At 39.5% G+C, this 23,277-nt stretch overlaps 1 protein-coding gene across 4 annotated transcripts in view; it reads right to left on the bottom strand.

Annotated features, from left to right (window-relative positions):
• DPYD (dihydropyrimidine dehydrogenase) overlaps positions 1-23,277 on the bottom strand; it is a 594,441-nt gene that overhangs the window by 413,651 nt on the left and 157,513 nt on the right. For all 4 annotated transcript variants that reach the window (XR_016280498.1, XR_016280499.1, XM_089515658.1 and 1 more), the window contains one exon: positions 10,927-11,014. Coding sequence is in view for 1 of the 4 variants with exons in the window: in XM_089515658.1 (XP_089371784.1) it covers positions 10,927-11,014 (88 nt within the window). In the remaining 3 variants the exon portion in view is untranslated. The remainder of the gene's footprint in view (positions 1-10,926; positions 11,015-23,277) is intronic.

Below are 23,277 nucleotides of genomic sequence, written 5' to 3'. Positions count from 1 at the left end.
TCTGGAGTCAGATATCAGTCTGTCTATCTTATCTATCTTTTGTTATCCTAATTGTACAACAGGAGGGACCAAAGACTCAAAATTCACGCAGTGATTTAATGCCCTGCCTATTACTCTGAAGCAGGCACGGGGGGGGGGGGGGGGGTTGATAGCCAAAGAATAAATGCCTTGAATAAATACACAAGTAACCAAAGAAATAAACAAATAATCCAATTGTTTTCAAATATGATTCCTCCCAGTAAGCATAATTCTGCAATCTAGCAATGAAATCTTATACACGGCTACTCAGAACTAAGCCCTGTTAAGTTCAATGAAGCATACTCCTTGAGCCACTTTGTTTCTCAGTCTTGGGTAAAAGGTATAAAGCTGGACAACATCACCACCATCACCACCCTGTAAATAAATACATCATCATCATCATCATCATCATCACCACCACCACCACCCTGTAAATGAACACAGGATTGCAGGAGTAGTACTAATAACATTTAGGTATAAGATGAAAAATACTCAGTTTCAAGGTATTGTATGTTTTCCTGTTTATTAGTATTTTAAATTCCAGGAACTGAAATGAAAGCCTAAAGTGAAAGAGGAAGAGCAGAATGAATGGAGGCAGTGACAAGGTATCAATATGTCTGTTACTTTGCCGTTGATCTTTACATCACATCATTTCATTGGCGTCATCAAAACAGCTCCATAGTCTTGTGCAGCTAACAGAAAGAACCATAAGTTGGTTCTCTTGTACTGTCATTTCAGTCTCTGTCATCTAGAATGCAAGATATTCTTTCATCAAAGCAGTGTCATTGAGACAGTCTACTCTACATAATTACACTATGGCAACTGAAACCAGCTGTCAGCCATCCCAGTACATTAAGTACTGATAGACATCTTAAGAAAAGTCAGTGTTTCAAATACATTAACAACATCCTCACTTTTCTTCTGAATGCTTTCGTACTTAGCGACCTGGAAAAAATTCAAGATGAACAGGGGAGGGGTGAAATACTGAATAAAACTCAACTTTCAAAAGCCCAGTGCCCCAGAAATCCTTCTAGAAAGGTTAATTAAAATGCAGATTTCTATGTAATTATATCTCAGTGCATAACAGCTTTAGTTTCTTTTTAAAAATAACAATCAGTTCCTTGTACTAATGATTCTCTGTATCATTTTGCTTTTGAACTCTGGCAGGTGATTTTTGGCAACAATTTTCAATGGCATGTAGGTGACATCTATCCTGTATCTAAAATCAAAGACAGTTTCTTGAAGCCCCACTTATTAAAATTAAATGTAGCAGTTTTAAATGGCATGCATGAGCGCGCATGGCTTGTGCAAATGAGTACAGACTTTCTCACAGTCTCCAATTTGCATGCACAATTTGAGCTGTCATTTTGAGAACAGGCCCTCTTGTGTCTAACGTCTGTGTTTCATTACATTTTAAATCTTAAATGAAAGAATTACATACAAAACAGGAAAAAGAGGAGAGAGGAAAAAGGGAAACAGAAGTAATAAATACTGGAGGGAGGTGTAAGAAAAAGACAAGTGTAGCAGGTTGTTTGAAAGAGCTGGTGAAACTGAGGGGCCATTCCCACTACAATTTACAGCGAATCGATGATGGGGTATATGACCGTCGTTCCCACTTGCCATCCCGAACGGCGTTGAGAGAAAGAAGGGAGAGAAATGGAGGGAGAAAGCATACTGTATTTACGGGCTGTGTTCTTCATTTTGTTTTTGAAGTCCAGCTTGTCATCAGTCTCCTTATGAAACAGTCCCATGCCATCAAAGGGGAGCTCTTTGATGGCCTGTTCAGCTTAAGGCATTAGGTCTGAAGACCTTAGCCAGGCGTGGCGCCGAAGGGCCTGGGCACCCAAAAGTTGTCAGGAAGCGCAGTCACCCGAGTGTTGGGCCGCTGAGAGGCCAGTGCATGAGCTTCTGCATAGATGGCCATGACTGTCCGTTTCTTGTCTTTGAGGGTTTTTCCCAAAGATGCTGTTGGTAGGCAGCCATACACGCAGAGTAGTTCTGGAATTTGAGGTCCAGGACCACAGAGGCGTAGGATTTCTGTGCCATGGTGTCGAGCTTACAAAACCCTTTGTCGTTAGGGGTCAAAGCTGTCTTCGGGACCGAACGAATCTGCGAGGCTTCCACAATTGCTGAATTCAGGACAGGGTGTTCAAAGAGCCAAATCTCTTCCAAGGCAGTAATTCAGTAGAGATTGTCAAGTTTCTTGATGGAAGGTTGGACCATGGACAAAGTGGGTCAAAAGCTCTTTGCAACCCTGGACATCGATGGTAGGAATGCAACAGAGGTTGGAGTTGGGATCTTGTCCCAAACTCTCTCATCAATGAGATCAAGAACTTAAGAGTCTGTATGGAGGACGTCAATGTTTAGGGCTTTGCCCAACCGGATAATTTTTTTCTGAAAAGGAAAAAATATCACCGGAAGGAGAGGGGGCCTCAAGTAAGGTGACAGCCTGCGACTGTTGAGCCAGAGCATAGTTGGAGATGGAGTGGTCTGCGGATTCAGTGGAAGCTGACCTGGTCCTGGTGCGAGCCAAGAGGGCCTGAGTGGTTACTGGTACTGGGAACAAGGGGAGCACTTGCAGCGAGAAAGCAGAAGCCGATGTATGGGTTGGACTGGTTCCACTTGGGAAGCCGAGGAGAAGTGAGATCGAAGTGTAATGGACATGGCAGATGACCTTGGAGGAGGCAAGAGAGGTTCAACAGGTTGAAACAAAATGGCCTCCGCGGACTTCAGAAGGATCAAGAGGCAAAAAATAAGTGCCTGTGGCTTGATCAGAAACAACATCCCATCTGGGGAGTTCAGCAAGGACAGAGGATGCATCATATTTCTGTTCATCCTCTAAACAAACGACCTCCGAAGTCTGGGAGAGTCAGTCTGTATCACCACCTGGGTGAAAGGAGAATGTTCTTCTTCACCCTCCGAGAGTTGGTAGGGTTCAGACAAGGAATGCAGAAAAGTGTCTGGTCAGGGCCAGGAGTTGGGACGAGGAGACATCTGAGGTTGAGCCACTGGTTGGGCACATGGTACCAAGTCCAGTTCAGTGTCAGTAGGCTGGGCGGGAGCGTCGGTACAGAACCGGCAGTCAGAGGCAGAGTCCGGACAGGGACCGGACTTCTTTCCGGAGTGATGGGATGAGTCCTTGGACTTGTCCCGAGACATGTGTTTTCTCTTCTCCGGTTTGGAATCTGAGGACATTTTCCTCTTTGGAGAGGATGGGTGGCCAGCCACGTCCTGGTCTGTAGACCTCCGTTTTTCTGGGGTTGGTGACCCAGAAACCTCCGAAGAGGGTTTGCCCTCAGAAGCAGTAGCCTTGGCAGGGACTCTCAGAGGAGACAAAGGGGTAGTGCCCTCAGAAACATTAGCCTTGGCAGGAACCCGAGGCCAGAGATGGGAGCTTGCCCTTGGCGGCACAGCCTTGTCAGAGGCTCTAGAGGTGGAGGGAGGCTTCAAGATTTGCACGTAGAGCATGGATCTAAGGCGCATCTCTCTGTTCTTCCTGGCCTGCGGAGTGAAGGCCATGAAGGGAGGGCAGGAAGCAGGACTGTGGCCCTCGCCCAGGCAAAGGCGGCACAAGGAGTGTCCGTCGAGTGCCAGGATATTTGTCCCACATTCAGTGCACTTTTTAAAAGAGTGTGCAGACATCTTTAGACCAAAGCCAAGGGACGAAGAAAGAGAATTGTCAAGAAGTCTGAGTGTCACCATTGATCAGAGTCCAAAACCAAGTCCAAATCACAATCCAAAGAGTAGTCAGAGTCAAATGAAGTCAGAGCAAATGCAGGAAACGAAAGCGAAAGCTAAGGAAGGGGAGATTCTAAGCAAGGTTCCTAAGCTGGTCACGCTGTGGACAAAAGGAACTGAGAAAGGGCGGAAAGATATCCTACTTATATAGAAGGTGAGCAAAGCTACCACCAAAAAGTCTTCCCTAGAGATTACAATAGGATCCGGAAATGCTGCACAGGTGCAGAATAACCCATTTGTGTACTTCGCAGAGACCACGAAGAAGAAGTGATTGTTAAAATGTAAATAAATTATCCATAGAATTAAAACCTGTTAAACCAGTGGTTCTTCACCTGTGCTCTGTAGATCACCGAGGAAGGGTGCAATGTCCTGACAGCAGGGCTGTGGAGGCTTTAAGAAATCATATGAGCTTTTAGAATTGAAACAGAAAGAATGAACAAAAGGAAGGAAGGAAGGAAGGAAGGAAGGAAGGAAGACAGGTGCACAGACAGATGGATGGACATACATCGATCTCAAAGGACAGCAATCTCAGAATAGATTGCTTGCTGAATTTGAAACATAAAAGTACTGATGAGGGTGCAGCATGTTCAAAACAAAATGAAACTCCTTCCAGTCATCTTAAAAAGTGCTGTCATTATAGCAAGGAATATATGTTGACTGGCTTCACACAGTGTGTGATATATTATGATGTATTGTCCATCGAGGCCATGAAACTGGCAAAATCGCAAAGACATCTCAATACGAAACACACCACAAAGAGCATCTATTTTTTCCCAAAATCAAGGAGTAGGAGCCTTAGGAAAGTAGGAACATTTTTTTAAAGACTGCTACCAGTATAAAAATGAAAATTCATTTGGGCCTCATTTGATGTTTCTCAATTAACAGCAAAAATTGGAAAATTGCACACAATAGCTGAAGAATTTATGCTACCTCTTGCAAAAAACATGGTTTCTGCATTGATAAAGAAATCTGCCAAAGACCTGTCTTTAATACCTTTGTCAAGTGACACAGTAAAGAAGCAAATTGATGGTGTATCAGCCAATATCAAGGTACAGTTATTAGAAAGAATTCACATACTCCCATATTTTGCTCTGCTACTGGATGAAAGCACAAACAAAACAAAACAAAGTGACCTTTTGTGCTACATTAGATATGAGCATGAAGGAATTATTTTCAAAGACTTACTGTTCCTCTCCTTGTTGATAGACACTAAAGCTGCAGAAGTATTTATCAGCTTAAATGAGTTTATAACGTATCATGACATGCGTTGGTTGAAATGCATTGGAATTTGTATAAATGGTGCATGAGCAATGCCTGGAAAGCATAGTGGACTTGTAGCATGGGTTTAGAAAACCATACCATCGGTGACTTGGTGTCATTGCAGCATACAGTTCTAGTTGCTAAGGAGATATCAGAAAAACTAAAACAGATCGTAAATGACTAAGTCAAAAATGTAAATTTTATAAAAAAAATATCACTTAATAAAAGACTTTTTGAGCAGCTTGGCAAAGATATGGACAGTGAATACCATCAACTTTTGCTACACTGTGAAGTTCACAGGCTAACATGAGGTAAAGTTTCTCTCTCTCGCTCTCTCTTTTGGAATTGAGATAAGACAAGATTATTCCTCATGGAGCAGCAATTTCACCTCAGTGATCATTTGACAGATTTTTCCTGGTTAGTAAAATTAGCATATCGGATATCTGTCAGATATCTTCACCATTTAAATACGCTCAACTTAAATCTTCAAGGAGAAAAGGTTACGTTTTTTCAAGTTGAAGACAAGATCAGAGTAATGATAAAATAAAAATGTGACATCATCCCCTACTGTATCGAAACCATGAGACATTTCTGAACCTCACAAATTTTCTTGGTTGCACTGATGAAGAGTTGATTGAGGAGGACACATCATTCATGTATTATTTGAAAGATTTGCAGCATTGTTTCTGTTAAAGATTTCCCTGTTCCTTGTGTAAACAAAATCTGGATTAGACATCCATTTTCAGTTAATGTTTACGAACTACAGTGTCTTACAGCAGCAAAGGAAGACAAACTAAGGGAAATATCAATTGCAGTTCAAGGAACAGTCCCTTTCAAATTTCTGGGATCACTTAACAAGCAGATTTTCCAGAGCTATCATGGGTGGCTAAGAAAGTATTGATGCCTTTTGTAATGAGATAATTGTGTTAAAAATCATTTTGTGCTCTTGTTTATATTAAAAATAAGTACCATATAGAAACCATTTGAAAAATGTAGTCAGGACTCAGAAAACTCTGTATAATAGGACTTGTAAAAGAAATGCAGCACCAGCATTTACCTATTTCTTCCTTCTTCCCAAATTTGAAGGAGTGAGTGGTGAGCAACTTTAAATCAACATTTGATGCACTATAAGGTTTTAAATCTTGAGTTAAGTCTTAGAAGTCCACAACAACAAAATATATTTAAAGGAGGTCCATGGTAAAGAAAGGATTAAAAACTGATGTGTTAAACAATTCTATTACAAATGCAAAGAAGTTAGTAAAATAGCACACTATCAAAACCTCTTGCAGTCAATTTCCAAAATCTTTTTATTTGCTGATGGAAGAACAGCAAGGAAGGAGCCATCCCAGCTTTCCTTATGAAGGAAATTCCAAGGCCTTAGTGCAGTCACCAAGAAGGCCTCTCTTGTCTTCCTACTTGATGTGCCTGCAAAGGTGATGGGGCCCAGATAAGAACCTACCTTTAAAGGCCCCAGTACCTGCTCTTGAGTTATATATGAGGTCGACTTACAGTCAAGTACATACAGTAATATCTGTGTCCTTCCCTCTTGATCATGTCAGGCACCAGGAATATATATATTTAAACACAGTACTGAGCACATGGAGCTTTGCACCCATGGGTAAGAAGACACTGGGTTATAGCACATTCAGGTAAACTCCCATTGAAATAAATAAGAATTCAGGAAGAGAATTGCCTCCACCCTCTCACTTTGTTTCTCTCTCTCCTACCACTGAGCAAACATTTGCTTTTTAACAGATCCTGTCTCCGGTGAAGGCATGAATAAATTATGATACCTTCAAGCTTCTCAGCAAAATCATTTCTTTACATGTCTGATCTTCAGTAGCAAACAGTTGGTGTAGTGACAAAATACATGCTTGTTGTCTGCCTTTTTCTCTTTCTCTCTGTTTCTCTCTCCCCTCCCTCCCAAACAGCAATTCACAGTATGCGGACACTGAAGTTGTATCTCGCCTATTGAGACATACAACAGCAACAGCCTGTGTGAACATTACTGTGAATATTGACTAGAAAGACACAGCAGAATAGTCTGCACGTTTTGGGAAGCAGGGCTGTGTGTAATCCAACTGTATGAAAAGGAATGAAAAGGAAGTTGTTGGCCTAGACTTTACAGATTCATAGTCACCTACTACAATACTGCCAAAGCCAGTGGCATCCTTTTCCTCAAAGAGTCTCAAGGCTCATTGAGCCTAGCAATTCAATTACCCTCTCAGCCCAGAAAGGCATCCCCCTCAGCCCCCACGCTCTTCTTTGCCAAGCTAGGGTCTACAGCCAGTGCAATGTAGAGCTGACTATGTTGTGCAAGACCGGCAAATATCTGAAATGCCTCAGGCTTTACAGAATAAGAATCTGTGACCTTTTATGATTGCAACAGTCATTTCCCCAGCGAAACATGCTACATACGATAAAGCCCTTAAATACCTGACAAAAAATACATCTGTTATACTCCAGCATCAAAACAGTCTCTTATAAGGGAAGTTGCTTATGTGAAACCCTGAGAAAGCCTGCTACTTAGCAAGAAAATGTGGCCAGAAATGGATGGGAAGCTTAAAGGTGTGGAGTAGGAACCAAAGTATTGGCTTTCCCTGTCCAATCTCTCTGCCCCCTGCTCTTGCCCAGACACACACCTAAATGCACTATGGATGCTTTAATCAGGGAGGCTAACACACTGGAAAACAATTACTCTAGGCTTCAATCTTGGCACTACACATGTCTAATTTCCAGGCCTTGGGCAAAGGGTCTGAAGTGGAAGCTGTCTGTATTCAAAGGAAACAGAAAACTGGAGCTATTTCATGGTTTCTTTGCATGGACCAGAATGGAAAAGAAGAAGATCCAAACAATTGTGAAATCAGAGAATAGTTTAAGGCTCTTAAAGGTATAGTCATGGGCCAGTAAGCATAAAATTGAACTTTGGTTCATGTTCAGCTTGTCCAAGATGCAATCATACTGTCGTACCAACAGAACTTCTCTCACATCGAACTCTCCCGCACAGCTTGTGAAACAGGGAGAAATAGAAATCAGTTCCACCCTGTTACTTCACTCATCTTGCCACATTCTCTCTCACATATATACACAGGATCCTTCTTTCTTCCTTATAGATATATACAACACCACAATGTTTCACAGAAAGGTGAATCTGTCCCTTTCCTCTCCCTTCTATAGTGGCCAGCCAGTCAGACACATGCTGTATAATGTGCCCTAACATCTCTTCCGACTGAGCTTTGAAACTGCGTAGTTTTCAGAATACTTAACCATTTTTCACCAAACCAGCAGAATATCTGACAATTTAACGCCCAAATGAAATGTTACATGGGAGATCTGTGACTGGATCTTCCGATACAATTTTAGGAAAAATAAGCATATCAATGGTTGTTAGTAACCATCACTGTAACATACTCTTTCATGAAACTCTAAGAAGCAATAGGCCTCTTGATATTCTTTTTTATTTCACCAGGCTTTTGTGAATTTATCTTTCAGGGGAAATAGGCCTTGTAGATTGTGTTGAGTTTTATTTGTTGCTGTTGTTGCTGCTGTTTTAATTTTTTTAAACTGAGGTCAACTTCCAGATGGTTTAATTCCTTTTTGAATTTTATAAGCTTTTAATTTTAAATTAGGTTTGTTGTTATTGTTGTAACCTGCCTTTAGTTCTCAAACTGGGAAAAGGGCAGATTATTATGATAGTGGTGAACCAGTTGCTAGAGGGGAGACAAGCAGGGGGTGGCACTGTGCTAGTATCTTAACTGTGAATGTTCTATGCATTGAGTTGTCTCACTGTGGAAATAGACTGAACAAATCTGGACTTTGAGCTGTTCCAGCATGGTTATGGTAGTATACTTTTACAGGCAATTGTGGAGGGCCCAATGTGAAATAGGGACACAGCATGAAGTGTGGGGGACTAACTCTCCAACAGCTGATTCCCTGGTGCAAACTGCACCCCACATCTATCAACAGTATTTATTATCGGACTGTTTTATTCGTCTAATTCAACTTGAGTTACTATTAGGATGTTCTCACAACACACAAGGAAAAATAAAGCTGTTTTGGGTCACTTTGGTTGGAGACATGCTGTTTAAATGACACACACATCTTAAGAGGCCAGAAGTTGTGCCAAAGCTTCTTAGAGCTGGAGTGTGGCTTTGGTGCAGCTTTCAGCCTCTTATGATCCATGCATCATTTAAACAGCATACCTCCAAAGTGACCTGTCTGTTCAGGCCCATTAATTCAGGCTAAGACCAAGACTTAGGTATTTTCCTAAGCCACTCTGAGATCTTTGGATAAAGGGCAGGGTTTAAATATTCCAATAAATAAATAAATAAATAAATAAATAAATAAATAAATAAATACATTTCCTGCTCCTGCTCCCTGGCAATGCATAGAAGGTGGCTCAGGGCTGTAGCCAAAGTTTTCTTTCTTCTGAGTCTGAGAAAGATGCTATCTCTGGCAAGAAACCAATCTTTGGGTCTCAACCTGTGAGTTTACAGTATTTCAGTGCTGGATTTCATCCTGACAGATTTTTTTTTTTTATGGGAGCCTGTTCATTCCCCTTTCAAGTTCATGCATATTACCACATCAGATAAATGCAGGATCTCCTGTACTAGTTGTAACTTCTCACCCTCAGCAACAGAAGGAGAAGCATGAGTATGTGCACCCATTGCCCAATTCCAGTCCTACCCAGAGTTCAAAGGGAAACATAATGTTTAAGAAGGCCCTTAACTGTACATTTATATATTTGCACATCATTACACACCTGCACTGCATGAAGATCAGCCCAAGAACGTTTGCACCCTGAGGTGAAGCAGCAAACTTCCTCTAAAGTCATGGCACAACCCACCCAAGGACCAAACAAGTTATTTGGGCACCTTTCATAGAAAATCCCACAAGTGCGTCTCTCCATCATCTTGGCATTAAAAAAAATGTAACAGTCAATTAAGTAACGAACAATTTGCTGCATTTTTGTAATACTCAGCGTACACTGCCTAAGGTAGCTTCCTTACTTTGCTTAATGGTAGGACTGGTACTGTATGGGCAAAGCTATCAGTGACATTTTCTCTCCTATTCAGATCTTGCAACATTTGGGAAAATTTGTTTAAAATGGCCTAAAATGAAATTTTTACTCATCCCTATTTAGGTGTATGCACTCAAGACTGGACTGAGTAGCCTTCTTGTCATTATCACTAGTTCTTTGCCATCTTATTATCTGAAGTAGAAACTACTTATTACTTGTCTTATAACTAGGTTTTGCCACTAAACAAGAGCAAAACAATCTTTAGCTAAAGAAATCTTCTGGGAGAAAAGCATCTCTCCTTATATAAAGGCTCCACCTTCATTTTTTTTTCTTAAGCAAACTAAAAATGAAATTAGGTTTTGAAAACTCCTCATCTCTCTTCCAACAGTATGCAGTTCTGGCATAAGCTCTACAAACCATTTAGCTTTTTTACATTAGTACAACTCTCAAAGGACAAGAAATTATAAGAGACAGAAAATACCCTGAAGTTATAGTAGCCTAACAGAGTTCTATAGTGAATCTACTCCAGAAACACCTTAATTTCTTAATAAATACTATCAGTTTTAAAAGGCTGTCCTAAGCCAACAGTCACGCAAAGGGGAAAAAATACAATTATTTGAAAAGACACACTTAATATACATATTGGCTATGTACTTATTGCCCAATATCTTCACAGGAAAGTAGCAAGAATAATTATGTAATTAAGGAAAAGTCTGTTAAATTTTTATAATAGCTGCTCTAAACATTATTTCATTAAGCTACACACAAAGATAAGGGCTGTAATTCAATCATACAAAAAGAAATGCAGCAACTGTAGCCTTTGCCTTTTATTTACTTGGTGAATCCACTTCTATTCCTTTTCCTTTTCCTCCTGCTTTTTTTTTGCTTACCTTGTTTGCAATGCTTGTGATAAATGACTTGATGTCTAGATTAGTTGGGCAGCTCTTCTGACAGGGGGCATCTGCACACTTTAAGCACCTGGGGAAGAAAGTAAATGAGTTAAAGCGACTTACAGCACAAAGTGCTGCCAAGAACATACGATTTTTCCATGTACCTGACAGAAGCTAATCAATCTAAAAATTAATAATCCTTTACTGTTTGGGCAGCAATTCAAAAATGCTCCTGAGAAAAGCATCATTATTCCCATGTCACAGACAGGTAAACTAAGGCAGCCACTACCAGATTGTTCAGCTGTCAAAAGTCAAAAACAAGCCACCCATATAAGACAACTCCCTGAAGACAGGTGTGCTTGACTTGGATTATGTGATGGTATATTCTTCCTCTCCAGAACTTTTGATTTAGCTAGCAGAAAACACCAACAGCATTTACTGAATCAACAACTATCATGTTGTTGTCATTCTTCTCCTCTACTCTGTCTCACCTTCCTAAGCTTGCTATGAAGTTCTTGGGAAATTTAAAACCAGAGAGTCAAATGCTGAATGAAAAATCCCATCCTAGTTTTTTCTAAACTGAAAGTTCCATTCTTCATCAGCTTTGCAAATCTCTGTCAGCTATCTACCTATCCAACTAGCTGTAAGACAGGGGTGGGCAACTAGCAGCCCCCATCCTACAACAACTCAGGGCCACGTCACTCCTCCTATTTTTTTAAAAATATAAAAAATTAAAATAAAATAAATATTTTTAATGTTTTAATACTCATAATGCATCCCATGTCCTCTTTCAGGGGCTTTTAGGCTCAGAAGAGAGTGGGAAAAATTGAAGTCAAACTCTGGCTTATTTCCTACCACTTTTTTTTCCCTCAGGGACCGCCTCCTCCCGTACAATCCTCCCCGCGCTCTCCGGTCCTCTGGGAGGAACTTACTGCAGCCTCTAAAATCTAGGCTTGTGTCGACCTCCCAGAGGGCGTTCTCTGCTGTCGCCCCCAAACTCTGGAACGACCTGCCGGATGAGATCCGTCAGTTGACATTATTAGACAGCTTTAAAAAAGCTGTCAAGACGGATCTCTTCCAACAGGCCTTTCCAGATTAACCATCCCGGCCCAGGTTCCCTGATTCCCTCATTCCTCCCGTGGCCCCATCTTAGTGATGGTTGAGGATCAACAGAGGGATATCAGGGTTTTTAGTTTTTATTTGTTGTTTTTATGCATTGATATTGTGTTTTAATATGTTATACTGTTTAATACTGTCTTAAGGGGGGAGGGATAAAGTGTTTTCAATTGTCATATTTTATATTTTACTGTTGTTAACCGCCCGGATTGGTTTGCCAGAGGGCGGTATACAAATAAATATTATTATTATTGTATTATTATTATTATTATTATTATTGGCATAAAAGTTGGAGTAGGGGTGATGGCGAATCTGTGGCACGTGTGCCAGAGGTGGCACTCAGAGCCCTCTCTGTGGGCACATGTGCTGTCGCCGCAGCACAGAGTTTGCCAGAGATTATTACTAGAAAGCCAGATGGACACGGCACTTTGCAGTAAATAAGTGGGTTTTGGGTTGCAGTTTGGGCACTCGGCCTCTAAAAGGTTCACTATCACTTGAGTAGGCAAAAAGATAGCAAAACTATCCTCACATATCCATGAGGTTCATAGGAATTTTTGTTTTTAGCGTTCAAAAATCTCACCTCTGTGACAGAAATCAGTTTTACTGAATTTCAAGCTATGGTTAGGATCATATTTATTCAACAAACTATAGTTAACATGAATTGTGTTTAACTGTGGTTAGTTTAAAATGGCCATGGATGCTTCCAAACTCATGCCAGTGCTTAAAAAGGAGAGGGAAACAGCAATATGCAAATTCACTAAGGTTTATGTGTTATGTCCTAAGGAAATCAAACAAGGTTAACTAGTTTGGTTGGAATAATTTGAGGCAAACACATGGACTTGGTATAAGCTGAATAAGAATGCTGAAAGCTAGACACAATCAGCAGGCATCTTCACATCTCCTATGGGGGGAGGAACACTATGAAAGAGTCATGGCTGACAGATTTTTTTTTCCAGGAGAAGAGTCTAGCCAAACAGATTGTGCAGGTTTCTCAAGAGTTGACAGTGGCATAAATTTGCACACCACAGATAATGATGTGTCTATCACCAGACTTTTAAGTTTTTCAACAAGAAAACTTTAAAAATAGAGGTTCCAGCATATTAAAGGCCTATCTTAATTCTGCCAAAAAAGGCTAAGAGTGTGGACCAATAAAAGATCCTTCCCATCTTGAACCCATCAAATTCAGATGATTGATTTAATTAGAAGAAAAATACTTCATTCTGCATTTTCCATGCACACACAAAGTGGAAGTGTGTGAGCTGGGAGGTCACCTGAAGCCACACAAGGTGACTTATAGAACCCCAAACCCTTTTATTATTCAATATAGAAGATAATCACATGCGACTTTTTCCAGCTTTGTAGCATTATTCTATCATTACTGAGTAAGAATGATACAACTGCGATATTAAAACACTTTCACAAACAGGTTGCATTAATGTTTCATTAATGATTCAAGACTGGCAAATAGCACACATGTTAGCACATAAACAGCCTTTAGCATTTGTTTATTGTTCTTGAGAGATCTTGTACCTGGACAGATGGGACAAGAGTGACCCCGTGAGCCTCAGAAGACATTTTGTTAGGATAGTGAGGAGGTGGAAAACCAATTAATCTCTCGCTGCTTACTTAACTTTCCTGTGTGACACAGAAACAATTTCTGCCAAACTGCACTCTGGGGAAATACCTGGACGGATAGACAAATTGTCTATATATCACTATTGATCGTAATTGCTTTTCATATGTTCTACAATAGCGCAAATGAATCGTAATCATCAACATTCATGCTTTTTTATCGTTAATGGGTTATTCCAACCCTTGGTTCACTAAATGGGGAAAATAGATGTTGTCTTAGCTTATAAGAGCTAATATAGATTCATTTTGGATCCTTTGGCTATAATACAAATGCTAACCATTTACGCTATTTTATTAATATTAGTATTATCCCACTTTCATGCCTTACACTTTTGGTGAATTATATGGAATGACCTGTCAGAGGAGATCCGTCAGATTTCCACTCCTGAAGCCTTTAAAAAGGCTGTTAAAGCAAATCTCTTCCGGCAGGCCTTTCCAGATTAACACCCCGCCCCCCCGGATGATTATTGATAGCTCCTGTCAACCCCACGAAAGATGTCTCGTCTCAAGCATTTTAATTTTAATTAATTTTAATTAGTCTTTTATATTGTTGTTGTTTTTATTTTGTTATTCCAGTAGCATGATACTTTGAGGACGTTACAAGAATGATAGGAGGACGACATTGTGTGAAAATTTTTCTCCCGATCGTGCAAGAATGACGGTAACAATACACTTCCTTAACGCTTTTTACCCTGTGTGATCATCTTCAATATCATGACCATTACCATCATCATCATCATTCATTTATATACCACTTTTCTTTCAATAATGGGACCCAAAGCAGCTAACAGTGTGTTTAAAAACAACACAGATTAAAAATACACGATATCTTCAATAAAAAGTATAAATATAACAATTTTTAAAATATAATTAAATAATTGATGGTTGAACACATTAAAAACATTAAACTTTACAAACATTAAAAATCATTAAGAGATTACATGTAAACCTCAAAAACAAGACTGTACAGCATTACAAACCCATCCCAGTCAGTTCCCCAAAGCCTGATGGCATAAAGTGTTTTTATTTGCTGATGAAAAGAGAGCAAGTATAGTCCAGTTTCAAACTCCCTAGGGAGGGGAATTTCAAAGTCTAGAAGCAGCTAGCAAGAACTGAGGGTATTCTCAATCCTCAATTCACTAAATGGAGAAAAATAGATATTGCCTTACCTTACCCAGAGCTAATATAGCTTCATTTTGGATCCTTTGGCTATTATACAAATGCTAACCATTTACGCAATTTTATTAATATTAGTATTATCCCACCTTCGTGCCTCACACGTTGGGTGAATTATATAATCTTCTACAAGTGGAGTATTTGTATGGTATTGAAATAAAACAATGCAGTATAAAATGGTATACTTGAAAGACATTCACTGTAAGCAGGGTATTCACTCATCCTTGTTGGAACACATCTACGTGGGCCATTTGCATCAGTGTCCCAATGCACTGTGTTTTCAAGACGCAAGGCCAAAGGATGATTCAACTGCAGACTGTCTTCATGTGGGAAAGACAGTTCCACAGCAAATTAGCAGAGGAAAATCTTTATATCTGAGATTTAACATTCAACAAATTCAATAACACCCAACGTAAGAGACGCTACATATGAGAAAACAATAATTTTTGTCACCTTCTAACATTGTAGGAGTAAAATAAGCTATAACTGTTTTAAATGTTGTATCAAATCAAAGGTATAACTTTTTTAAAATTTAAGCATGTAAAGAAAACATCTCAAATTAAGAATTGACCAGGAAGCCATTTTGGCAGGCTAGCACATGTGCAGATTATTAGTTGGTGTCATTATGCATCTTTTACCAAATAACATATCTCTCTTTTTTATTATAGAGCTGGCTCACAAATAACAGCTGTTCAAAATGTCAAATGTTAATGAGGCAGGGCAATGCAAACTTGAATTTGTGGCATTGGGCAGAGAGGGTGTGTGTGTGTGGAAGTGCTGTGAATATGCCAGTATAGACAGACTCTTATAACAACACCATCTTCCAATTCTCAGAGCACTCTGCAGACTAAAGTGCATCAGGCTGCCATTAATCCCACTTATCACTCTGACAGCTCAGTAATTACACTACTGCTATAGCCCAGGTACTGCAGTTGTAATAAAATATCCACCGCTGTGCAGGATGCATGCTGGTGAGATGTTTTATTAAACTTGGGGGGGTTGATCATCAAGTGACATTAGTGTTGACCTATTTTTTCTATTTGACAATAAATTATCCTTTGACCATGCCATAATAGATATTACAAAGTACATTTACTGTACCAAAAACAGCAAAAGGTAGACCATTCCAAAGAACCACACAAATGGTCATAAAATAAAGACAGCAGAAAGGAACACCAGAACGTGATTACCTGAATGATTTTAAATTATTGAGACTGTGAACAAACACAGATCTGGCTCTGTACTTTGGTGGAAAGGTAGAATAATTACTATAAAATGCAATTCTACATAAATCACCTCAAATGAGCAACCTTATTTAAAAATTACATGTTCTCCTTCAGAGGTCCTCTTCTACTTTTCAAACTGACTGTACTCTTAGGCACCAAAGTTACTGTAAACACTTTTAAAAAACAGTAACAAGAAATCTATCAATTTTAAAAAGAACAATTCAAAAATATTTACCTTTACAGGGCTGTCCCCTATTTTCTTATTTATTTAGAATCATAGTATTATGGGAATACTATGGGAATTGGAAGGGACTTCAAGGTCCATCCCTGCCATGCAGGAATGCAAATGTAAAACAGTCATGCAACATATCCATCCAAGCCCTAAAGACCTCCAAAGATGGAAAGTCCACACACACACACACCAAGGCTTCTGTGTTCTGTTGCATAGCTCTTGCAAAAAAGAAGTTTTTCCTAATGTTTAGATCAAATCTCTTTTCTTATCATTACATATAATCCATTGGTTCATGGAGTAGTTTCTGGAGCAGCAAAGAACAAGCACACTCCATCTTTTACATGACATCTCCTCAGCTATTTAAAGATGTCTATCGTGTCACTTCTCTGTCTTCTCTTCTCCAAGCTAACATAGCCAACTCCCTAAGTCATTGCCCATTCTAAAATGTTCATATCCTACTCGATATCATGAGATTTCATAGTGGCAACAGCAATAGCAATAAATCAATAGCAAGTATATTTCTATAATGTTTATCAGTGATTTGTAATCCCTAAGTGGTTTACAAACTGTAAGCCAATTGCCTCCAAGCTGGGTACTCATTTTACAGATGTATGAAAGGATGGAAGGCTGAGTGGATCTTGGAGCCTTCCTCTAGGATCAACTTACCATGTTGTGGCTGCAGTACCAGCATTTAATCACTGTGCCACCAAGGCTCATTATTATTATTATTATTAATCTTTATTTATCCTTACAAGTTAAAAATATTATTTTATATTATTTTAACTTTGCATACAAGTTAAAACAATACAAACAGATCAAAGCAGTTCAAAATAATAAAAATAATTTAAATAGACCAAAAACATATTAAGAAATAAACTAATATTCCCAGGATTCCCTAGCATTGAGCCAATAAAGCAGTATCAAGCTGGATTATTTCTGCGGTGTGGTTTGGACCTTTGTTCCCACCAAAATGCCTGCAAAGGTGGTGAGGCTCAGAAAAGCACTTCCCCTGATGGTCTCAAAACTCAGGCAGAGTCATCTGGGATGATACGGTCCTTCATATGGCCTGGCACCAGGCCACAGAGCTTTACAGGTCATAACCAGTACTTTGATTTCTGCCCAGAAACAGACTGGTAGCCAGAAAGTGTCTGCAATGTGGGGGCTTTGGGCTACAACTAGAAGGGATACTAGGTATATCCACCCCTATTTCATCTTTTTGATGGCAGGGGTTGCAGATGTAGCTTCTGAACTACACCCTTCAAATGTCATGGATTTCCGTGGAATGTCCCAAGGAACTGAATTAAGGTCCATAGCAAAGTCCGTCCTGGATGACTCACAATTTCCTCCTCAGATTGTTGCTGTCTTACCCTCTCCCTCTCCATGTGTGCCTGTGCAAAGTAGCTCTAGTGATCCTCCTTCTCCCTGCAACAACATGAGCTGTGTGTAAGTCATGTGGAGACAGCTGAGTTTATTTGTGGGATTCCAGAGGGAAGAAGCAAAATCCTTCCAACAAGCCTAGAAGAAAGAGTGTTGACCTAACATCTCTGGAGTGGGGAAATTTCAAGGGGGAAAAAAGTGACAACAACTTTCACTGCAGCCAGTTCCCAAACATCTTTTTGTTTTCTCTTTTCTCAATCCTGTGTTCTTGCTTTTTCTCTCTCCTATTTTGCTTGCTGAAGACCATTTTTCCTCCATTCCCCTATGATGTCTGTCACTCCTTTCTTGTAATTTTGGAATGAAAAACAACCTTGTCTCCCACCTTTTGCTGCAGCATGGGATACAAACCCACACCCTGATTTGGCTCGCAATCTTCTTTCCATTAGTTTCTGGAAGCAGCCACAATTTATATTGCCTTTCATCATTTCATAATAGCAATAGCAAGTACATTTCTATACCGCTTATCCGTGTACTTAAGACTCCCTAAGTGGTTTATAAAGTGTAAGCCCCCAACAATCTGGGTACTCATTTTAGCGACCTTGGAAGGATGCAAGCCTGAGTGGAGTTTGAGCCCTTTTGCTGGTATTGAACTTGCAACCTTATGGTTTATGAGTGAGTGGCTGCAGTACAGGCATTTAACCAATGTGCCACTAGGACACTGCACCACCAGGTTCATAATATGTGGGCACAGTGGCAGTAAGAAATACAAGACACTGTCTCATGTCACCAAAACACCATCTAAGTGTCAACTGTTGAATATGTGGCAGTCCCAACACCTTTAAAACAAAAAGAAAGTGGCTCCTGCACAAAAACATAGAACAATATTTAGTTTAAAAATGATATTCTACAGCATTGTCCAAATGTGGTGCATGTATAATTTTATTATTTTCTTCATCTATTTTAATTGATTTATTTAGGCTGAACTCTTTTCCCTCCCAGGTTTTCACAAAGGCAATACATAAATTTGTGGGTCCCTACTCATTAATAACCTCTGTACCTGACCAACCCCTTCTGTTGACTGGCAAGCCCTTGGTCATGCTCTCTTGCAGCTTGGCCATACCTCATAAAAGATCAGATATGCATCCTTATTTTCATCTGTGAAATTTTGGAGGGCATGGCTGATTGTCAGTTTCTTTTTATTCACTACATTTTGTTCTCTATGGCTGCATCTGCACTGCAGAAATAATCCGGTTTGATACCACTTTAATTGCCATGCCTCAATGCTATGGAATTCTGAGGATTATAGTGCAGATGCAGACTTTGAAATGCATTAGGGAACAAAAAAGGAGAAGCTTGCAACAGTAAAGCCATGTGAGCATTCATATGTGTACCACACACATACCATATAAAGAATGATCAAAAACACTGGAGAAGTCTTGCATGCATTCTCCAGCTCCTTTTTGGACAGTGCCACATATTACCTCTCAAACAGATATGATGGTGTAGCTATTTGGTAGAATAACAGAGAGATAAAGAGAAAAAGAGAGGTGGGATACAGACAAAGTATATATCCGCCAACTCAATATTATTAATAAACTCAGTGTATTTTAAAATGCATTCTGCACTTCATGAACAGATACAGGAATCCAAAGGGGGTGGGGGGGACAGTATTAAGCCAAATCAGGGATAACAGTCTTTGCTTCTCTTCAAAATGTATTGAAATGTACAAAGTTACATTGGTGGGGGAAATAGGAATGAAGAACTTTTCCCAGTCTTGCTGCTTTACAAAATTGACTAAACTGAGCTATTATTTTACTGTTTTCATTGTTCTGAATTATTTGTTATTGGTCTTCGCATTTTATGATTTTTACTTCTGCTACACACCGCCATGTCTTTATAAAAAGAAAATGTATAGAGGTAAACAAATAAATAATGAATAAACAAGAAAAAGACTGAGAACAGTTTCCCAGAAAGAGAAGGCTGTTCACTTTGGTTTTCCCAAGATCAGATTAACTGGAGATGATCTGACTCCATTGGCCTTCAGCAAAAAAAGAAAAAGGCACAGGTCATGTTTTAAGGTTGACTTTCCCAGGTTCTGCACATCAACTGTTTTGTCCATCACTGTGGAAAAATGGGTGTACTTTTTTAAAGTTTATAGAGAATTTCAGAGTTTAAGTTTACTTGCTTTCTAATAGTTAACTGGCTCAAGTATTCGGAGAGGTACTTTCCAATTTTTTTTAAAAAAATAAAGATATTCATGCATTTCCAATTTTAATTTCCAGTGTGTATATATATGCCAAAAAGGAGGATACTTGTGTAAATGGGACTTGGGTGTTTTGTGGCTGTGGAACCAGTGGCTATGAAAGAAAGAGTGCTCCTTGCCTTTAATTCTTAACAACATAAACTTCTGACACTATAGCCCAAAAGCCACAGCAAAATAATGGAGTTCCGGATCATTGACAAGTTTATTCCTGGCTTTATCAGCTATGTTACTGATCTAATTAAGAACCACTACAACCATTGGAGTAAAACCTGATTGACATCAAGAATTATAATCATGCTGAAATTCTCCAATATTTTCAAGTTCTCTCCAATCGTTGTGGGTACTTTAATTATGATATTCATGCTGAGAGAAAAGTGGGGTACTGTATTAAATAAAGAAATAACCAAACTATTCCCGTGATATGAAAATGAGGAACAGCTTTTTAAAATCATTTTTTAAAAAAGAATATTTACACATTTCCCCCTTTTTTCTTGATTATAACCGATGCATAAAGGAACTGAAGTATTGTGAAAAGAGTAAATATCAGTAAATATATAATGCTTATATATTGCCTCCTTTTTCAGATGAAATAATCCATATGGACAAACCAACTGTAGAGGAAGAGAACTAGATTACTGCTCTCATACCCTCCTTGAGGTTTCTCAGAAGCACAGAATGCTGGTTTGCATAGGCCTAAATAGCTTGTGTTGTATGCTTATGTTCGAAGAACAAGGACATAGTGTGTATGTAAGCTTGGATGACACTGAGGTTTAAGAACTGCAAAGAGAGTTCAGTTCTTTCCTATTCTGTCTCTTGAGAAGCTGAAAAGTAGTTTCCATTCTTAGATCACAATCCCCACAGAAGTCTTGCTGTCAATAATTGTCTGTCTCAACACTTCCTTGCCTTAACTTGTTTCCAGTCATCCCTCTGACCAAATCACATATAATACCTGTTACCTATATTCGCCTTTCTCCTTCAGTTGTTCCCTATATTCCCATATTCTCCCAAGTTTTTATCTTCAGAGCACTTTAGTTCTGACTATGCTCTTCCCTGAGGGATCACCTCTCTCTATCCTAATTTTTGTGCACCAGAGGTAAAATCGATGGAGGTGGAGAGAACTTGCTGCAAAGAATATAACCTGCGGCACTGCCATAAAAACTAGTGCAGAGATATTCGATGAGAAGACCTTTTCAGTGCTGTCTAGAGACTCAAAGCTTGGGGTACTTCTGAGGAGCAGTACCTGCAGAGATAACAGTCTTTGAAAACCCTACAGCAGCTGCGCCAATGCTAGCCAGTTCTATCTAGAGTATAATTTTGCCTGTGAAACCCCCCTCCCACTAAACCCTGCATCTCAATGGAACAGCAACCAAAAAAAATCTATACTTTCCTTGGGTCGTAACAGGGTATGAAATATACTTCTCTCTTTGATACACACACCTTCCAAAATACAGTTTGCACCATTTTTATTTTATTTTATTTGGAGTGTATGTTTTCTCATATTACATTATTTTTGAAATATTTTACCTTATGTTTTTATGCTTATGTTGTTTTGTAGGTCATATCTGGAGCATTTCCTGGGGAGCAGAACAAAAATCCTCACAACACAATATATTAAATGATATATCATATTGTTTTAAAACATTCTGGAAGCATTAACCTGTATTAGCCACCTGTCTGTACATTGCAGTTTGGTTCGTTTTAGTTTTGAGAAAGCAGGATCTCTTTATTTCATTGGTACTATGAATCACTAGAAGTACCTCTAATGTGCATGGAAGTTGTTCTGGGCTGTGGTTTTGGACGATCACAAATCATGCATGTAAACAGGTACATGACATTATTGGCTAGTAAAAAGGGTTAGCACTAATGAAGAAACAAAGGGGAAGACAAGGGGGAAAAGCAAGTGACCTGACAGTTTGATATGCAAGAAGCACATGCATAAACTTTAGATATTGATTTGTATGCTCTCATCTGAGAGGTTCAAGGCAGAGGTGTTAGCATACCTGACACCCCCACTGTATTTGGAGTTACATATTATTCATATCTGGAGCCAGGCATGTTTCAAAGGGTCACAATGACCTTTGGACCACTAGGAAGTTTCCCATGGGAAAGCACGTTGACCCAACAATATGTGGAGGATCTAAAAGGTAAAGGTAATCCCTTGACATGAATGTCTAGGTTTAACCAACTGTATGGAGCAGTGCTCATCTCCATTACTAAGCCAAAGAGCCTGTGTTGTCTAAAGACTGCTCTGGTCATCATATGGCCAGCGTGACTGCACCGAATGCTGTTACCTTCCTACCAAAGTGGTACCTATTTATCTATTTGCATTTGCATGCTTTCAAGCTGCTAGGTTGGCTGAAGCTGGAACTAGTCACAAGAGTTCACCCCATCATGCAGCACCCGGGCCTCAAACTACCAACCTTCTGATCATCAGAATTGGTGTCTGAGCCATTGCATCTAGGTAATACCAAAAATAAAGGATACATGAGTTTGCTGATCACTTCATCCTCCCCAAGGCTGTTCTTCTTGCATTGGAGACAAAGGCACTCCCAGTGCATTAAGGTAAGTAAGACCATACCTCCCTGCCTGGCTCCAGATATGAATAATATGTAACTCCAAATACAGTGGGGTTGTCAGGTATGCTAACACTTCTGCCTTGTACCTCTCAGATGTCCCCAACCAGCTTCCCTATCCATCTATTTTCCTATATCCGATCACTGTTTTGTTAATCTGGAGTTAAGCCCATCTACTGAAATCTCCCTTTTTGTGAATTCTGTAAGAAGGCACTCAAACTCTTTGTACTTTGGTTGGGAACATTAAGAAAGCCTTGAGGACACCAACAGAATATACATATCCACCCCTCACATGTCCATTTTGTGACTGTTCTGAGCAACCACCAGAGCCCTGTCTAACTATCCAGAACTGCCTGTTCTTGAATCGCCTTCAGATGTTGAGCTACACCCCACTTTCTGTGGATTCCTCTTCAGGAAAGATAAATATTTGTGGATTTGTAATTGGTTTACTGGCCAAACCTAAAGGGTACTCAGCAATGACTCCTTTTCATCTTGGAGAGAAGTGACCAGTGGGATGCCACAAAGTTCTGTCCTGGGTCCAGTGCTATTCAACATATTTATCAATGACTCAGAAGAAAGAATAGAGAGCATGCTTATCAAATTTGCAGATGATACCAAATTAGGAAGAGTGACTAACACCTTAGAAGAGAGGACCAAAATTCAAAATAACCTTAATAGATTTGAAAGCTGGGCCAAAACTAACAAAATGAAATTCAACACAGAGAAATGTAAGGTACTGCACTTAGGCATTAAAAA

The sequence above is a fragment of the Sceloporus occidentalis genome, unplaced genomic scaffold (genome assembly GCF_023333645.1).
Source record: "Sceloporus occidentalis isolate IW3139 unplaced genomic scaffold, rSceOcc1.0.p SCAF_3, whole genome shotgun sequence".
Classification (NCBI taxonomy): Eukaryota; Metazoa; Chordata; class Lepidosauria; order Squamata; family Phrynosomatidae; genus Sceloporus; species Sceloporus occidentalis.
This window is presented reverse-complemented; position numbering and strand designations above follow the sequence as displayed.